Below are 16331 nucleotides of genomic sequence, written 5' to 3' on the forward strand. Positions count from 1 at the left end.
TCCTTCAGCTCCTTAAAGGATGGGTTTGACATCACAGATCAAGGGACTGAAATGAAATAACTTTCTGTTCTGCTTCATTACAAATATCAGAACAACCCAGTGCTCAAACTGTTCCTGTTGGAAGCACAGAGGGGAAAGCCATTGATTTCACTGAGAGATTTCAGTTGTGAAATCCAGACAGGGGAAGGACTATCAGCAGAACATTCCTTGGGCAAGGTTTTGTCCCACATCCCCTCTGTCTAAACTGGGAGTCCCCCTTGCAGCAAGCTTTTCCAGGAGCTGGGAGCTGTCCTGCCAAGTTCCCTTGTGCCAGCCAGGGCAGCGCGCGGTGCCGGCGCTCGCAGGGACGCTGGAGCTGCTCCAGCTGGACCCAGCTCTGGCAGCCTGGGGCTCAGGAATTGTATTCACAACTCCAGGAGCTGGCCTGAAACTGGCCTCGGTGCCTTTGAGTTCCTGGAGGTGGCTGGGAAAAGCAGCATCTGCTCAGCTGGAGCATCCTCGGGCTGCTCAGTGCTGCTGGTGAAGGGATGGGTTTGTGCAGTTCCCAGTGAGTAATGACAGCAGGTAGCTTTGCTCAGCCCTCCATAACCAAGCCTGAAGGAATCCCAGTGCTATCCCAGAGGGGCTGGAAGGGAATTTTCCAGCAGCAGGACACAGCAGGATTCCCTGGGTTCCATTAGTTCTGGCTCATTTGCCGTTTTCTGTGCCAGGGACTCCTTAAAACACAAAAGAAAAGAGAAACACTGAAGATAAAGTATTTCCTGTGTGGCTCTTTCCCATCTGCAGCACCCAGATACCCAGAGGCACCGAGGCTGTCACAATATTTGCCTGTCCTTGAGAGCTGCCTGGAGTGGCTGAAGGGTCTGGAGTGTCCCAGGAGGGTGGGACTGAGGCTGTTCAAGGATCCCTGAGCTGTCCTGCATCACTATTTTGAGCTTTTTCTCCCCATCCCTGAGCCTCCTCATCATGCTGACACCACCCTTCATCCATCATCTCCTTCCTGCTGGGCTGGGCTGGAGAGAGCTCCTGGTACCCAGAGGATCCCAGGCTGGTGCCTGTGAATTGCTTTCTCAGCTGTTTCTGGAACACAACAATTTCCTTCATAATTTGTTAACAGCTCATACAAACCTAAAACAAAAATTGGTATCTGCTTTTATTTTTCTCAGCTGTGCTTCCATGTGCTGGTTGGCACGCAGGAGTTGCTGAAGGTTCCTTCCCAGGGATTAACAGTTCACTGTTATTTGGGTTTTTTTTTTTTTTGTAGGAACATCCAGACAAAATCAAACAAGTTGACTGAGTTAGGATAAATATTTTCAGTGGACATGCACAACACATCTGCTGTGCCAAATATTTGTTGTTGTTTGCCTGATTTGCTTTGGTGGAGCAGTTTCATGTTCTGCCAACGGAGCTTTTTAAAAATCGGCCTCAGAAGTATTATCTGTGTTTCAATTCTCACAAACACACAACACCAAATTTCCGGGGAAAAAAAGTGTCGCTTTTATTTATTTACGCTTCAGATCAGTCCCTGCTTTGCTCCCCCAGCTCCCACCCTGGAGGGAACCACTGAGAGTAGTTAAAGGGACCCTCAGTGTTCCCTGCCAAGCTGTGTCCAACACAACTCTTGGAGCAGATTGGTGTTGCCATCAGGATTTTGTTAATTTTTTAGCTCACCAGCACCTTGGAGACACCTGCTCCTGCTCTCTAAAGCAGAAATACCTGTTCTTAAAATTTACATTTCCTTTGTGAGCAAGTAGTGTAAGGGAGGAGCTCAGAGCTGTAAATAGTCTAGAAAAGGAGAAAAAAATAATCTGGGGTGTCATGAAGACCTGGGTGCTGTCTCTTGTGTTCCTAATTAGAGTAAATTAGGAGTATTTTCTTAGCATCAGTGATCACTGCCAGGCCATGTGGAAAACAATGGCAGCACATTTGCAAACCCAATTTCCATTTTATTTGCACCCATGGCTACAAATTCTGTTCTTCTGGGTTTCCCTGTCCTGCAGGAGCTGACTTTGGCTGGGTTTTTGTGTTTCAGGGTTGTGTATTACACGGGCTACAGGCAGGTGTACCAGGTGAGGTCCCACACCACGTACAGGTGCTGCCCAGGATGGTCCCAGCTCGCAGGGGAGGCTGGCTGCCTGCACAGTAAGTGTCACTCCACCCTGCTCAACTTCCTTGTTTTGGCTCATTTCAAGTCCTGTGCCTGCAGAAAATGCTCTAAAAATATCGTTAATTGTCTTTAAAAATGTGCTTAAGAATAACTGTCATGGGTTTTTTTTAGTTTTCTTTTTGTGTTTTTTTTTTCTCTGGTGGTATTATTATTATTATTATTATTATTATTATTATTATTATTATTAGTTCCTTGCATCAGAAGGATGCTGCTCTGGCTTCCTGGGCAGCACTGTGCAGTGCTTTTCATTTCTGGAGAGTTTCTGCATTCAGGCTCCCAGCCATTCATCCACTTGCCAAATGCTACTAAATGTTTAAAATCAAGGCCAAATTGATGTTTCCAGTGGTGCCACTGGCAGAAGCTCTGGAAGCTCCTTTGAGAAAGTCTGTCAGGGGCTGGGTTTGTTGTTTTAGGGCTGGCTGAGTTTGAACTGCCCCTGTGAGAGGTTTGGGATCTCTGCATCCACCCTTTGCCTGACCCCTCCAGAGGGTGAGCTGGGCTCAGGGTGGTGATTCTGCAGTGTCAGCCTGGAGGAGGGGACACACAGCCACAGGGCAAAGGGTGGCACTGCTCAGGCTGGAGTGGAGAGCCAGAACTGGAGGTTTTGGGATTCTGTGGCTGCATTCCTGCTCTCTTCCAGTGCCAGACAGGCACAGAAGCGTGTCCTCCCCAGCTGTGGGGGAGGCATTCAGGGAGATGCATTCAGGTTTGCACATGATGGGGATGTGCAAATATCAGCCTATAAGATGATTTTATGCTGTTGTTGCAGAAAACAGAGGCAGCTTTATCCCCGTGGGCCCCACATTCCCCATTTCCCTCCAGGTTCTCTGCCTGACACAAGAGGCAGCTGCTGTCAGTCCTTCCCCTAAACCCTGCAGCCACATCCGGCTGGGGAAACACTTAACTGGAGTCTGCTCCTGAGGTGTTGAGAGCAAGGAAAAACCTCTTGGACTGCACCAAACCTTTGTGCAGAAGCAAATGTCACCTCGTGCAGAGCCCTGCACACCCCTCGTGTGTGGGGTCAATTCCCTGCCTCGGTGCCTGATTCTTTTCTGATGCACACCTTGGAGGTGCTCTCCACCTTCCCCACAGAAAAGCTTTGGATTTAAGGGATAGGCAGGAGAGCCAGCAGAGCATTTTGGGATCTGCCCTGCCCTGCCATCAGGGGAATCAGAGCTGTGGATTGACCTCCCAGACAGGAGGATCTCCCACAGCTGCTTGCCTTTGCCTTTTGTTCTGTGAAGAGGCTGTCTGTGCCTTCCCTGGGCTTTGATGCTTGTACCAAAGGTTTGTTGTTGTTTTGTTGGTTTTTTTTTTAAGAGTTAAAAAGGTGTGTCAAACAACCAGTCTTTATTCTTCCTGTTCCAAGCTGTGGCACAGGAGAACAACCCACTGGGGAGAGGAAGTTCCACGGGTGCCTCGTAACCGCTGTCAGTGAGCAGATAATAACCTCAGCTGAACTCAGAAAAGCACCTTCTGTAATGATTTTTCCTGCCAAGGAAATGAGTAATTCCATGCAGGAAGGAAGCAGAGAAAAGGAAATAAAGCTGCTCAGGGCACGCTCTGAACTCATCCCTCTCATCACCGTGGCTGGGAATGGTCCTCAGGGACTGCTCACTGCAGGGCTGGGCTGGAGTGAAGAAAAGAGGGACAGAGCCAAGAGCAGAGTGACAGCAGCCCAAAAACTCCTGCAGGAATTGCTGCTGAGCTGCTGGGGAGGTTGAGGTGGATCATGACCTGGAGGTGGTGAGCTCTGTCCCCATCCAGCCCTTCAAACCCAGCTGGACACCCCTGGCTCCACACCCAGGCCATGCTGTAACCTTGTTTCTGGGACAGAAAAAGCTATTTATGTGCCTCAAGTGCAACAGGCACGACAGGGAGCTGATCTCTGCTGGCCCTCAGCACAGGCAGGGCACTTCCAGGGGCAGAAAATAAAATTGCATTGCTCTGTGAATTATCATCTGAGCCCCTGAGAGCAGCAGGAGAGCAGCCACCAGCTTAGGGATGAGGTGGGCAGTGGGAGCTGTGCTCCCTTTTTCCAGACCCCACAGGCAGCAGCTGGAGAAACATCCCATGGGCAAATGGGACTCTGCAGGTGCCCCAAGCCAGGTGTGTGTCCTGGGGAACGTGTCTGGGCTCTGTGTAACTAAACCCCCATCCCAAGGAGCTCCTGGGTGCTGGTTTGCAGAGGTGTGATGGCTTTTCCTGCTGGTGGCTTTGGCCTCAGCACCAGTGTGACCTTCTGGAGCAGTGGGAAGGTCTGGGAGGGAATGGTCAGTGACCCTCAGTGAGGTGCTGGGGCAGGGCACACAGCCAGGCTGTTATTTATGGACACTGGGGGTTCCTCTGGCTGGTGTGGAGCAGTCTGGGGTCAGCCTGTGCTTGCTGCTGGGGCTCTGCTGAATGCCACAGACTGTGCCAGAACATGTCAGCAGGATCTGTGGCCCTTCCTATCTGCCTCCAGAGATCATTGATCGTGTTCCAGGAGTGCTGAGCAGGGAAAGGGCATCTCTGCTGACAGTTTAATTAGGGCTGCTGTGCCGTGGAATCTCTCCAGCCAGGATGTCTTGCTCTCCCTTGGGGACTGGCATCTCCTCACTGCAGGGTTTTGTTTGCTCTTTGTTTGTTCATCACTTCTCCTTAAAATTAAAAAACCCAGCCCATGTGAGGGGAGATTTTCAGCACTGCAGGCTGGTGTGTAACCAGCCAAAGCCCTGCCACCTTCTTGTTGGAACATGATGACATGAACTTGACATGAACTTGTCTGACATTGATGGTGATCTTGAACACAATTATTAGATGGGAGGTCCCAGCTCCCTGTCCCTGGGCAGGAGAGTTGTTTGGGCTCTCAGAGCTGTCCTGGTGCCTGGAAGAGGAATCTGCCTTGTTGCAGCCACTGCACTGGGGGTTCTCACTGTTACATAGGTTGGAGGCTGTCTGTAACAAAAGTGGGGTGTTCTCCCCTTCCTCACCTGCAGATTTGTGTCTCTGAGCTCTTACAGGTGAAGAAATGTCCCCACTACAGAGCTGTGGGGACAGTACTGGGAGGGTGTGGGCTCTGCTAGGAGCAAATAGCTGGGAAAGAGATGGAAAATTTCATAGAAACAGAGATCTCACTGCTCTCACAGAATATTGGATTTGTCCCACTCCTCGTGTGCCCTCTGCAATGGTGACAGCTGGCCTTGCTCCTGCCACCCCAGGGCTGTCAGGGGTGAAGGCAGGGAACCTGACCCTGGCAAGGTTCTGTCTTTTGCCCCTTCTCTTCTGCTGGTAGCCAAGGGTGAGGATTTATTGCCAGTGCTCCCATTGCCTTCTGTCCTGGACTGTTCATCCCTTTGGGAAGGAGAAGGGTCAGAAGTCAAGGCACCCTTCACATTTTTAGGATGGCATCAGGCTCTTTCCCTGCCTGATTGCTGATAGTTTAACTCTCAGCCTCAGCTGCCTGGTTTCAAGTGGCCTCTGAGCTGCTCCTTAAATTCCACCTGGGTTCAATGACACAGGTAAAGCCCTTGGTGATTAGGTGAGGGGCCTGCATGTCTGGTAATCTCTGTGATCTCTGCTTTCAGCTGGAGATGTTGAAAAGCTGAGTCCCCCTGAGTCTGTAACTCTTGATGTGCATGGAGGAGCTGAAGCTCAGCCACCCAGAGCCTGTCTGTGCTCTTGGGCCAGCCCCTGCCACCTTCAGAAAGAACATGGTGAGGCAGAAAGGCATCAAGGAGAGCTGTAAAAAGGCTAAAGAGGAGTCCACAGCCAGATTTAGTGTGGGTGACAGTGTCACTGTTGCAACGTGGCCTGGAGAAGCTCAGCCTGAGCTGCTGGTCTAAAGCTGGTCAAAGTTGTCCTGAACTCAAATTTTTATCCAGGTGAGGTCCTGCTGTCTTCTGATTTTCAGCTCAGGTGGAGGTAAAGCCTGGCCCTAGGTAGGAAGGAGAATTAATGCTCGTTTGAGGAAGCATCAGAGTCTGAGGCACAATGACACCCGTGGGACCATCCTCAGTGCTGAGCAAAAGCAGCTGAATTGTAATTGCCCCATGAAAAGAAAAAACTTCTGTTAGTCACAAATGAGCTGTTAAAAGGCTCCAGAGTGAGTTACCCCACATTGAACTGGCTTTCCTTCTGCCAACTCCACTGAGTTTTCACCTATCACCTGGTGAGCAGGGGAGGAGTGCTCATGGGGACCCACTGTCCTTGCTTCAGTGGCAGAACCCTGGAGCCTGACATGGCTCTGGAGCCCAGCACAGTCCTAGAGTTCAGCACAGCCCTGGAGCCTGGCACAGCTCTGGAGCCTGGCACAGCCTTGGATGCTGACACAGATCTGGAGCCTGGCACAGCTCTGCAGCCTGGCACAGCCCTGGAACCTGATATGCCCATGAAGCCTGGCACAGCCCTGGACCCCAGCACACCTCTGGAGCCTGGCACAGTCCTGATAACTGGCACAATCCTGCAGTCTGGCATAACCCCAGAGCCTGGCACAATCCTGGAGCCTGGCACAGTCCAGAAGCCCAGCTCTGTCCTGGAGCATGCTACAGCCCTGGAGCCTGGCACAGCTCTGGATCATGGCACAGCTCCAGATGCTGGCACAGCCCTGGAGCCCAGCACAGCCCTGGAGCCTGGTACAGCCCTGGAGCCTGGCACAGCTTTGGATGCTGGCACAACTCTGGAGCCTGGCACAGCTCTGCAGCCTGGCACAGCTCTGGAGCCTGGTACAGCCCTGGAGCCTGGCACAGCTTTGGATGCTGGCACAACTCTGGAGCCTGGCACAGCTCTGGATGCTGGCACAGCTCTGCAGCCTGGTACAGCCCTGGAGCCTGGCACAACTCTGCAGCCTGGCACAGCTCTGGAGCCTGGTACAGCCCTGGAGCCTGGCACAGCTTTGGATGCTGGCACAACTCTGGAGCCTGGCACAGCTCTGGATGCTGGCACAACTCTGGAGCCTGGCACAGCTCTGGAGCCTGGCACAGCCCTGGATCATGGCACAGCTCTGGATCATGGCACAGCTCTGGATCATGGCACAGCCCTGCAGCCTGGCACAGCTCTGGAGCCCAGCACAGCCCCAGAGCCCGACCATGTGCCCCATCACAGGGCAGGCACTCAGGCTTGTGATCCAGGTTGAAGCCTGGGCAGGAAACGTGTCTGGCTGACAGCTGAATTTCCTTGAGAGGCGGCTTTGCTTTGTCCATCCCCTCCTGGCTGCCGCGGGCTCATTGTTTAGTCAGCTGAAAGGCTGTGCCTGAACTCCTGAACCTCTCGCCTGCCGTGGAGCTCAGGGCTGGTTCAAGGTCCATCGTGGGCTCCCCTGGGAGCTCATCTCTGCCCTCAGGGAGCCCAAACATTGCTTTTCTTCCTCCTAAATCAGTCTCATGTCTCCGACTTCCCGAGGATCCCGCCTCGCTGAGCCCTCACAAAGGACACAGCCTGGCCTCTGAGCAGAAGGCGCTGATGCCTCCCATAATTTATTCTTTCTCTCCTGTTTCCCTGAACAGTGTCATTACCCTTTCCCCAAATTTCATGGCATTAAACTCTGTCGCTCTGCATTAGGAGCTCGTTTGCAGGAGGCCTGGAGGGCACGGAGGGGGAGACCCGCAGCCCCCACCCACCCCGGGCTGGGAAGTAGGTTATTATGATTTCCACTCGGTATGTGCCAGCCTGCAGCACAGAGCAGGGGATTGTCCGGCTCATTCAGGAAATCTGGGGCACTGCCAAGAATAACACCCCTGTCTTCTAACCCCTGATTTGTGTCGCTGAAATTGCTTCTAATATTTTCCATTGTTGTGCTTTGGGTCTCGCTGAGCTGCTCTGAGAGCAGAGTGCTGCTGGCATGTTGGGCTCCCTGGAGCCAGGCTTGGCTCTTCTGGGATCCTCATGAAAATGTGGTTTTTAGGTGTTTAAGGTGAAAGATTCAGGAAAAACCAAACCACTGTGTAATTTGGCCAGGCAACCCATTCTCTCTTACAGTGCTGAGGCTGAAGGAAGAGACTAAAAGAAAAGACAGCCCCTCTTTTGCATGATCAGAGCTGGGAAAAGCTCAGCCCTAGATCAGCTTGGTACACACCTGGAGATGGGAAGTTGTTCCTGCAGGGAAGTATTTGCAATCCACAGGCTCAGCTGAGCAGGATGCTTGGCAAGGAGCTTCCCAAGCTGCAGTGCTCTGCCAGCAGGGGATTGATACGGGATCGCTGCAGTCCCCAGGGATACGTGGCCATGGAAAGCGACTAAAGCGTCAGATGAGAAGATAACTGGCTTTGTGCAGCAGCATTTCATCACGGGTTCATTAGTTCCAGGAGACGAGTTTGGGCTTCAATGCTACCTTTGTGTTATAAACAATCTTCTCTTCTGGAGGCAGGGGGTTTGAAAAATCATCAGGTCCTTAAAAGAGCCAATGCTGAGGCTTGAGGATTTCGGCTCTAGTGCATCGAAGGTGCAAAGTTTGTGGAGTTTGGCCTAACCCAGGGTGTCCCTGGGTAAAAGAACTGATTGAAGAAAGGCCCTTTATAGCTCTGTCTGGCAAGAGGGTGTATTTTGATGGTAAATGTGAATATTTGGAGAATGGCACATTCACCTAAACCTTCACCAAACCTCACTAATCACAAAACCTCCCTAATCACAAAACTCCCCCAGTCGGTGCAGCCTTGGCAGAAGGTGTTGTGTGAGCCAGGAGCACGATTTAGCAAGAGGAGAAATCAGGAAGTCAATTGTGTTCCTGTAGAAAAAACAGAGCCAATATTTGATATATGGGAGATTCAATAGTGGGAACACAGTAATGTGGTTGTTAGATTTCCATGTATGGTGGGTTAGAGCTGATTTTTCAGGCGTGACAAGCTGACACCCACCAGCTTTGGGTTCCTTTTGGGAAGGTACTCCCTGCCCTTTCCCAGCTTGGATTTCATGTGGCTGCCTCAGATTTTTGAGTTGTCTTTGACAATTGATAACTTTGCAGATTTATCTCCTGGTGTGCACAAGCTGTCCTGCCCCAAAACTGCAACCCCTGCCTTGCACTGTTTCCATCTGTGATCCCTTTTTCTCCGAGTGCACAATTAGTGTTTTGGAGCCGGCTTGGGAGGTTTTGTGCCAAGAATTTTGGAGCCGTTTTGGAAGCCTGCGCGGGGTGCCAGTTATAATGACACAAAATGAAATGTGTAATCACAGACCTGCTTTTTCTGTCACTAATTAGTTACAGCTTTAGCTGGAATGGGGAGAGAAGCCAGGGGGGCTCCCAACTTGCAAATAGGAGGGAGAAGCTGCAGCCAGCACAGCCCACGTGCATGGGGGACCCTCGGTTCAGCTGTAATTGTTACCAGGTGGTCCCAGATTGTACAGGGGCTGTAATTTAATCACAGCTTTGTATGTTTAGTTGGTAACTGACCTGAAGGAGCTGTGACACCATTGGTGGCAGCTGGAATAGATTGGTCCCATGGCTTGTCTTAGGCCAGGGCTCTCCACAGCCCAGCCTGGGCTCAGCAGAGGGTTGGGGTGGATGAGTGGGAGCTGCTGGACCACTTCATTATGTGTCTTGCTCTGTGTCATCACTTGATGCTCTTTGCTCCAGCTTAGCCAGGTTTTGGTGAGATATATTCCTACCAGCCCCATTGCTCTTGGAGTTTGTAGCAGTTCAATAAAAAGTGGGAGGAAAAGAGGAGGTGAGGGAAAAAGAATGAAGAGAGGAGCTGGCTGCCACCACAGCTCTGTCCAGATCAGTGAACAGAGAGAAAATTTCATTGTGCAAATCCTTAAACAGATTTTTAAAAGGAAGATGGATGCTTGTTCTGCGTCCTTACCCCCCGACAAAGCACCACACACATGACAGTGCCCCTGCTCACAACGTTTCTGCTTTTGAGATCAGCAATTCCCAGTGGGAAAAATAAACCATGGGCTGCATTTCATGAGTTATGAGAAGCACACACTCCCCTGGAAAAACCATAACCTTGTTAGTGGGTTGATGGGGACGATTTGGAAAGGTGGATTTCAGAAGCCTAATTGAGCATTCTGTGTCTCCGTGTCCATTTTACACTCGGCTGGGTGAGAACAGAGAAACGTGCCTGCTCAGGCTTACTTACAGTTTAGCTCCATTTCATCCTGTGGGCCACGGAAGGTGACGCCACCATGGGGCAGCCAGCTCCCAGGGCAGCTCAGTGCCGAGGTGGGAGCAGCTCCAGGGGACTGTTCTGGAAAGATCCCTCCAATTTCAACACAGGTAACTCGTATCTGTTGCCTTGAGATCTTGCATGGGTCATTTTCTGACTGTTTTAGCCACTTGCTGGCTGGAAAAGCATCCTTTCAGCACAGCCCTGTTGTTTTCCTGTGATTCTCAAGGAAAGCCCTTAGACATTCCCTGAGGTAATTTCTAATTTCCTTCCTATCCTAAATTTTGAGACTTTGTGCATTGAGCACCACACTGTCAAGCAAAAGGAAAAAAAAAACCAACTTTCCAAAATATTTCAACAGTGGCTTTTTATGACTATCCAAGTGTTCTCTGGGGCTTTGGACATGTCACCAGGGGGGTGTTTGCCCTTCTGATGGTGAGTGTGGGAATCATCCTCTTCCTCCTCCTATGGTGGCGTTTGTCTCAATGGTGGGAGTTGCCAAGAGGGATCCTCTCAGCTCTGTCACTGCTCCTCTGGCTTCCAGGGCCCTCAGTGCCAGCACAGTAAGCAGCCCTGCCAAATTCCTCCTTTAATTCCGAGCTGGAAGAGGAGAGGCTTTGGAGCGAGGGATGCCCTGATTTATTTACGTTTTATCGTCGCCGCTGTTTTATCTGCAAAACTCCAACAATCTCCTCTTGGCTTTCGTGGTGTTTGGGGAACTTGGATGTTTGGAAAGGAAATACTTATCATGACTTGCTGTGAAACACAGCTCAGTGCTGTACAATAGCCTTTATTCCTGGCTGCCGTCCGTGGCGGGATTTGCTGGAATCGGAGAAGGAAGCTGATTAAAGTTGGGTCAAACAAAGGAACCCTGGGGTCACTGCCTGTGGGGCAGCGTGGCTCTGAGTGCCATCTTGGGAAGGAACGTCCTCCTGTCATGGCCAGGCTGCATTTTGGGGCTGCTGAGCTTTATTTAATCAACCTTTGTGAGATATACAAACTCCCTCTTGAAGCTTATCCTGTATTTGGTGGCTCACAGATGTTCTGGTTTGGGAGCACGATAGCAAACAACCCCAAAAAGCTGGGATGTTCCCTGGGCTGAGAACACATTCCTTGGGCTGCAGGGACACACATTTGTCTCTCTGCTCCCTCTCACTGCTGAGTCTGCAAGGTCCAGGGCAGTAGTGCTTGCTCACATCATCTTCAGATGATGCTGGTTTGTAACACCAAATAAGACTTTTCTCTTTACCATCCATGTCTGTTCCTTCTGAGACTCTCAGTTCTGTCCTCTTTTGGAACCAGAGGTGTAGGAGACCTGACCAGGAAAGGCTGGAGAGGAGCATTTTATCAAAACCCTAACCCTGAGTAATGAGAACCAAGGGCAAAATGATGAAGTGTGAATCAGTCAGTGCAGGCAGCACACATCCTCTCTCATCCAGGCTGATGGGGTAAATGTTGGGTGTTTTCCTGTGCAGAACCTGAGAGGTAAAAAGCTTTTTCACACTTGGAAATGTTTAGCAATTCCCACAGTTATAATTGGTTGCAGCTTTGAAAATCCAGCACACATTTTGGAGACCTCCAATATTTTATTAAAAGGGAAATTGTTGGCTTGATTTGGAGGAGAGAAAAATATTGGAGGGGCACTGATGTTATTTGCCTTGCACAAGGAACATGAAGTTGGGGCTTTGGGTCTGACATGCCTGTCATATTTTAAATAAATGTCTGAGATCCTAAATATCTGCTGTCAGATCCCACTGTCACCATTTTGGCAGAGTGGTGGGAATGGGCTGTGAAAAGGGATGGCAAAGGATGCACAAGGATGCAAATTACAGCTCCACTACCTGAAATTAAAGGAAGAAACCAGTCCAAACTCTGGTATTTTGGAGTGAACTAATTACAAGGAACAGGGAAGAATGTGAAGTGGAGGAGATAAATCATTCTTTGTGCTGCTTGTCCTGAGTTTGTAAAGCATTAATTGCCCTATTGCCTCCTGGCAGAGGAAAGCTAAGCTGAACCAGGAGCATTCCTCTGCATTTGCAACCCCAAATTATTTTCGTTCCTGGGTGATTTATATGTCACACCCAGGGCAGAGATGACCCCCTGCCATCCCCTTCTGCCAGACAGCACTTTGCTGTTTCCCAGCACATCATTTGTAAAGGTTTGAACATTTTCATTACCTGCAGGTGAAGCACAGATACAGGCATAGGGGACTGGGGAGTGTTCATTTTGCAAGCACCTTCAGAAAGCTTTCCTGACTTTCCAGTTTCATTTTAATTTTGGTTTCCATCCTGCATTTAGAGAGATGTTGCCCCTGAAAAATTCCAAAAGACCAATGAAACAGCTGTATTAATCTTAGCTTGCAGCAAATTTATAATTTTTTTGTCTGTTTCTTAATGTCTTTTGTTATTTGTAGCATTTTTCAAAACTCATTTGCCACAGAGAATGTGCTGATTGAGGATACAGGAAGACCCCAGTCACAAGATCATCCTTCCCTTAATCCTCATTTCTTACTGACTCATATCAATGGTTCTCGTTGGTAAATACTTTTTTTGGACAAATTTCTGGTGCAAAACCTAATTGTTGGGATTTTCATCTTCTCTTTCACTGTTAAAAGAACAGCTCTGGGTGGTTGGCTTTGCTCATCAGTCAACATTTGTGCTGGATTTTCCTGGTAGGATGAGAGGCTGCTCTGGGGAGGGACACCACATCAGTGACTCATTCTCTCCTTATCTGTCACCTGTCAGAGGAGCTGTCCTGGTGTTTGAGATGATTGCTGCTCCTTGAGAAAGGATGGACTGTGGAGTACTGGGCTCTGGATGGGCAGGATGAGGCTGTTTGGTGACAAGGACATGGAAATAACCCACGTGAGTGAAGTTGTGATATTCCACATGCTGCTCATCTTCAAGAAATCCGGGCAGATCCGAATGGAACCGCTTTTTCTTGCCTGGAAAGAAACACAGACGTGTTTTCTTTAGAGGCAGGACGCTCCCTGCCCTGGCCAGACTCCTATCAGAGCTTTCAGCACGGGATATTTTTGCTGGCCAGCCCTGAGCAGCAGCAGCTGGGTGTTTACCCTGGCTGGGCAGCAGCTCCCCACGCTCCCTCCAGGGTGAGGTGCTGTCCTTCCTGCCCTCCTGAGCTGCTGACAGGGAAACATTCCCTCTCTCTCTGGGTTAAATCACCTCCTGGTGAAGGCACAGGCTCTGCAGAGCATCATCTGTGCCCATCCAGGCTTCAACACCTTTTCTGTTGCCTCTTAGTGGCTTTTTGATCCTGTCAGATGCTGTCAGTGCAGAAATTGGTATTTTTTTCCTTCCTCTGCCTGTCCACCTACCATCCAGCAAGCTTTGCTTTGCAGCAAACTGCAGCAGAAGTTGAGCTGGGCAATATTACAGTGACAATATTACAGTGACCACAGACTGGTTTGAGCTGAGGATGCAGGCGGGTTGTCTTTGGTGTCTTCCATCCTTGGTAGATGCAAGGGTTGTAAATGGAATATTCAAAGTTTGGGGTGAGGCTCCCTTTAGAGCTCCTTTTTGGGAGCTTGGATGTAAATGACCTTTCAGTGCAGGCTGGAGGGAGAGGGTGTTGGAGAGCTTGGACTCTGCTCTAAGCCTGCCCACCTGTCCTGGTTTGGAGGACAGGTGTCTGCCAATAAAGGCAGGAACCTGTCTTTGAAATGGAGAATGTAAACCCCCTCCCTCCAAATTATTATAATTTTGAAATTAAGGGGCTCTCAGTTAAAAATACGGGAATTAGGAATAACAGTTCTTTACTAGGAAAATTAAGATAGAAATACAGTATTACACAGAACAATCCCAAAAACCCTGCCAGAGTCAGAATCCAAGCTGACACCCGTCAGTCAGTCAGGGTGTTGGCACAGTCCCATTCAATGGTGGCTGCATCCTCCTGCAGGGGCAGATGTGGTTCAGCTGGAGCAGTGCTCCTGGAGAAGGTGCAGTTTCCTCTGAAGCTCCAGGGATGATGTGGAAAGGTCTGGTTTTCCTCTGGAATCCAGTGGAAAGAAGGTCCCTTGGTGTCCAAAATCTCAGTTTTTATCTGGGTAGGAAAGGCTTGGCTCTTCCCCTGGCTGGAGCATCTCCCAGTGGGATGATGGAATTTTATCAGTCATGCCCTGGGACTCAGTGGCCATTAACAGGAGATATCTCCTGGAGGGAGGATGGGCTGTGGGAAGATAAAGATGATTGCCCAGCTGGTTTAAAGATGGCCCATGAGCAGATAATGTGTGCCAGGAGATCAGGGTCACTGCCCCACCCGGCTGCAGCAGGTGGGGACAGAATTCACATTTCTGGCCACATCCTGTGTTGCAGCCCAAGTCACCAGCCTTCCTGGTAGTCCTTGGGCCACCCAGCGAACCCACCAGAGCCCAGAAGGGACCTGTGTGTGGGAGGAGGGTGCCCAGGGCTGTGAAGGTGGCTGTGTTATTAGTGTGTCCTGCTGTAAATCAGCTGCTCAGCCTCACCCTTCTCTTGCTGGAGGCTCCCAGCAGAGTGGATCCTTTCAGCACCACTCAGGCTCTGGGGCTCTGTTGTGGGGGCCAGGACCTTTCCTAATTAGCCGGGCTGTGTTTTGAAGCAGGGGCCAGCACAAAGCTCCTTTGGCTCAGCACAAAGGAGAGGTCAGCTGTGGCGAGCAGGCTGTGATTAGTGTCTGTGCCTGGAGGCCAGCTCGGGTGGCTTTGTCACCCTCCAGGAGACCATTATTGTTTATTTCTTTTATAGCACAGCCCCCTTTCACCCAGTCTTTGACGTGCCCCTGGTGTTGTTTGATTGACTGAGGACCTGATTTCTCCTGCTAATCTCTGCCAAGCTGTTCAGTTGGAAGCCTTTGGATGTGTTGGGGCTGGGAGAGAGGGGTTTGCTGGAGGCCAGAGAAACATGGGACTGCAAAACACTCAGAGGTGTTGGAAGTCAAAATGGGGAGGGTTCAGTCTTTGGAAGCAAAGGAAAGCACAGGCAGTATTTTCTTGGATCCAGGAGGCAGAGGCTGTTTCCAAGACAGAGAGACTCGCGTGACAGCGCCAGTTCAGACTCAGGTGATTTCCCCAGAGGAGAGCCTGGTGCAGACTTCAGAGTGATGGTAGCAAGGCACTCTGATCGATGCTTCCAGTTCATGAGGCCAATTTAAAATCCGTTTTGAGGAATTAAATGGCTGCAATTGTTCTTCAGCTGTCAGCTCATTGGAGAGAATCCACGGTTAATAATACCAGGGCTAAATTAAGCAGAGCACTTCTCAGGCAGCCAAGAAGTCCGAATACTTTTATTTATAAGCAGCCTCCTGATTCACAAGGTTAGCCTTCTGCTGGGAGGAGAGAGGAGCCTGAGGCCAGAGGAGATTCCTGCTGGGATTTTCTTGTATTTTGGCTCAGGAAGGCAGTGGAACAAGGGCGGCTTGTGCAGAGCTCGGCTGCGTCCTGTGCTATCGGCTTGTCCATCAGCCAAGCGTGGTATTTAAGAGCTGGCAAACAGGTAGGGCTGAGCTCTTTGAAGAAATCTGGGAGAGGAAACAAGCCAAGGCGATGCAGGGTCTTATTCAGCTAAAAGCCATCTTTTGTAAAGGGAGTTTGGAAGAAAAGAGAGAATGTGCTGGAGCTGGGGGAACGTCTGTTGTTGTACCTGCAAAAGAAGTGTCCTGGGACTTGGGACTTGGCACACCAGTGTACCTGGGACAGGTACAAGTCCCTGTGGAGTGACCCCAGGCCCAGAGTCCCTCACTGTGTTGGTCAAACGTGGTGCTGTTCATAGCACCTGGCACCAGCTGCAGCCTCCACATAACTGCAGGGCAATAAATCTGTGATAACTCACTAGTTCATACAATCTGAGTTTCTCAAGGTGAACTGGAGTACAGCAAACAGCCTTTTGGATGTGTGTGATGCTGCCCAGCTCTGTCCAGCTCCATCAGTGAGTGATGGAGCATGTGCAGAGGCAGAAGTATTGCTGGCCATTTGTTTAAAGGAACACGATAGTGGGTGAAGCAGAGCTAAAATCTGATGGGCTTTGGTGGATTTGAAATATGGCTGGCTTTGTTCTTTTCAGGCTTTCCTTGGGCTGAGCTCAGGAATT

The 16331-nt window shown here is 50.2% G+C and overlaps 1 protein-coding gene across 1 annotated transcript in view; it reads left to right on the top strand.

Moving 5' to 3' along the window:
* Positions 1-16331, top strand: part of MEGF6 (multiple EGF like domains 6) — an 81285-nt gene that overhangs the window by 3974 nt on the left and 60980 nt on the right. The window contains exon 3 of the mRNA XM_056508177.1: positions 2033-2142. Coding sequence (XP_056364152.1) covers positions 2033-2142 — 110 coding nt within the window. The remainder of the gene's footprint in view (positions 1-2032; positions 2143-16331) is intronic.

Source organism: Oenanthe melanoleuca, chromosome 21, assembly GCF_029582105.1.
Source record: "Oenanthe melanoleuca isolate GR-GAL-2019-014 chromosome 21, OMel1.0, whole genome shotgun sequence".
NCBI lineage: Eukaryota > Metazoa > Chordata > Aves > Passeriformes > Muscicapidae > Oenanthe > Oenanthe melanoleuca.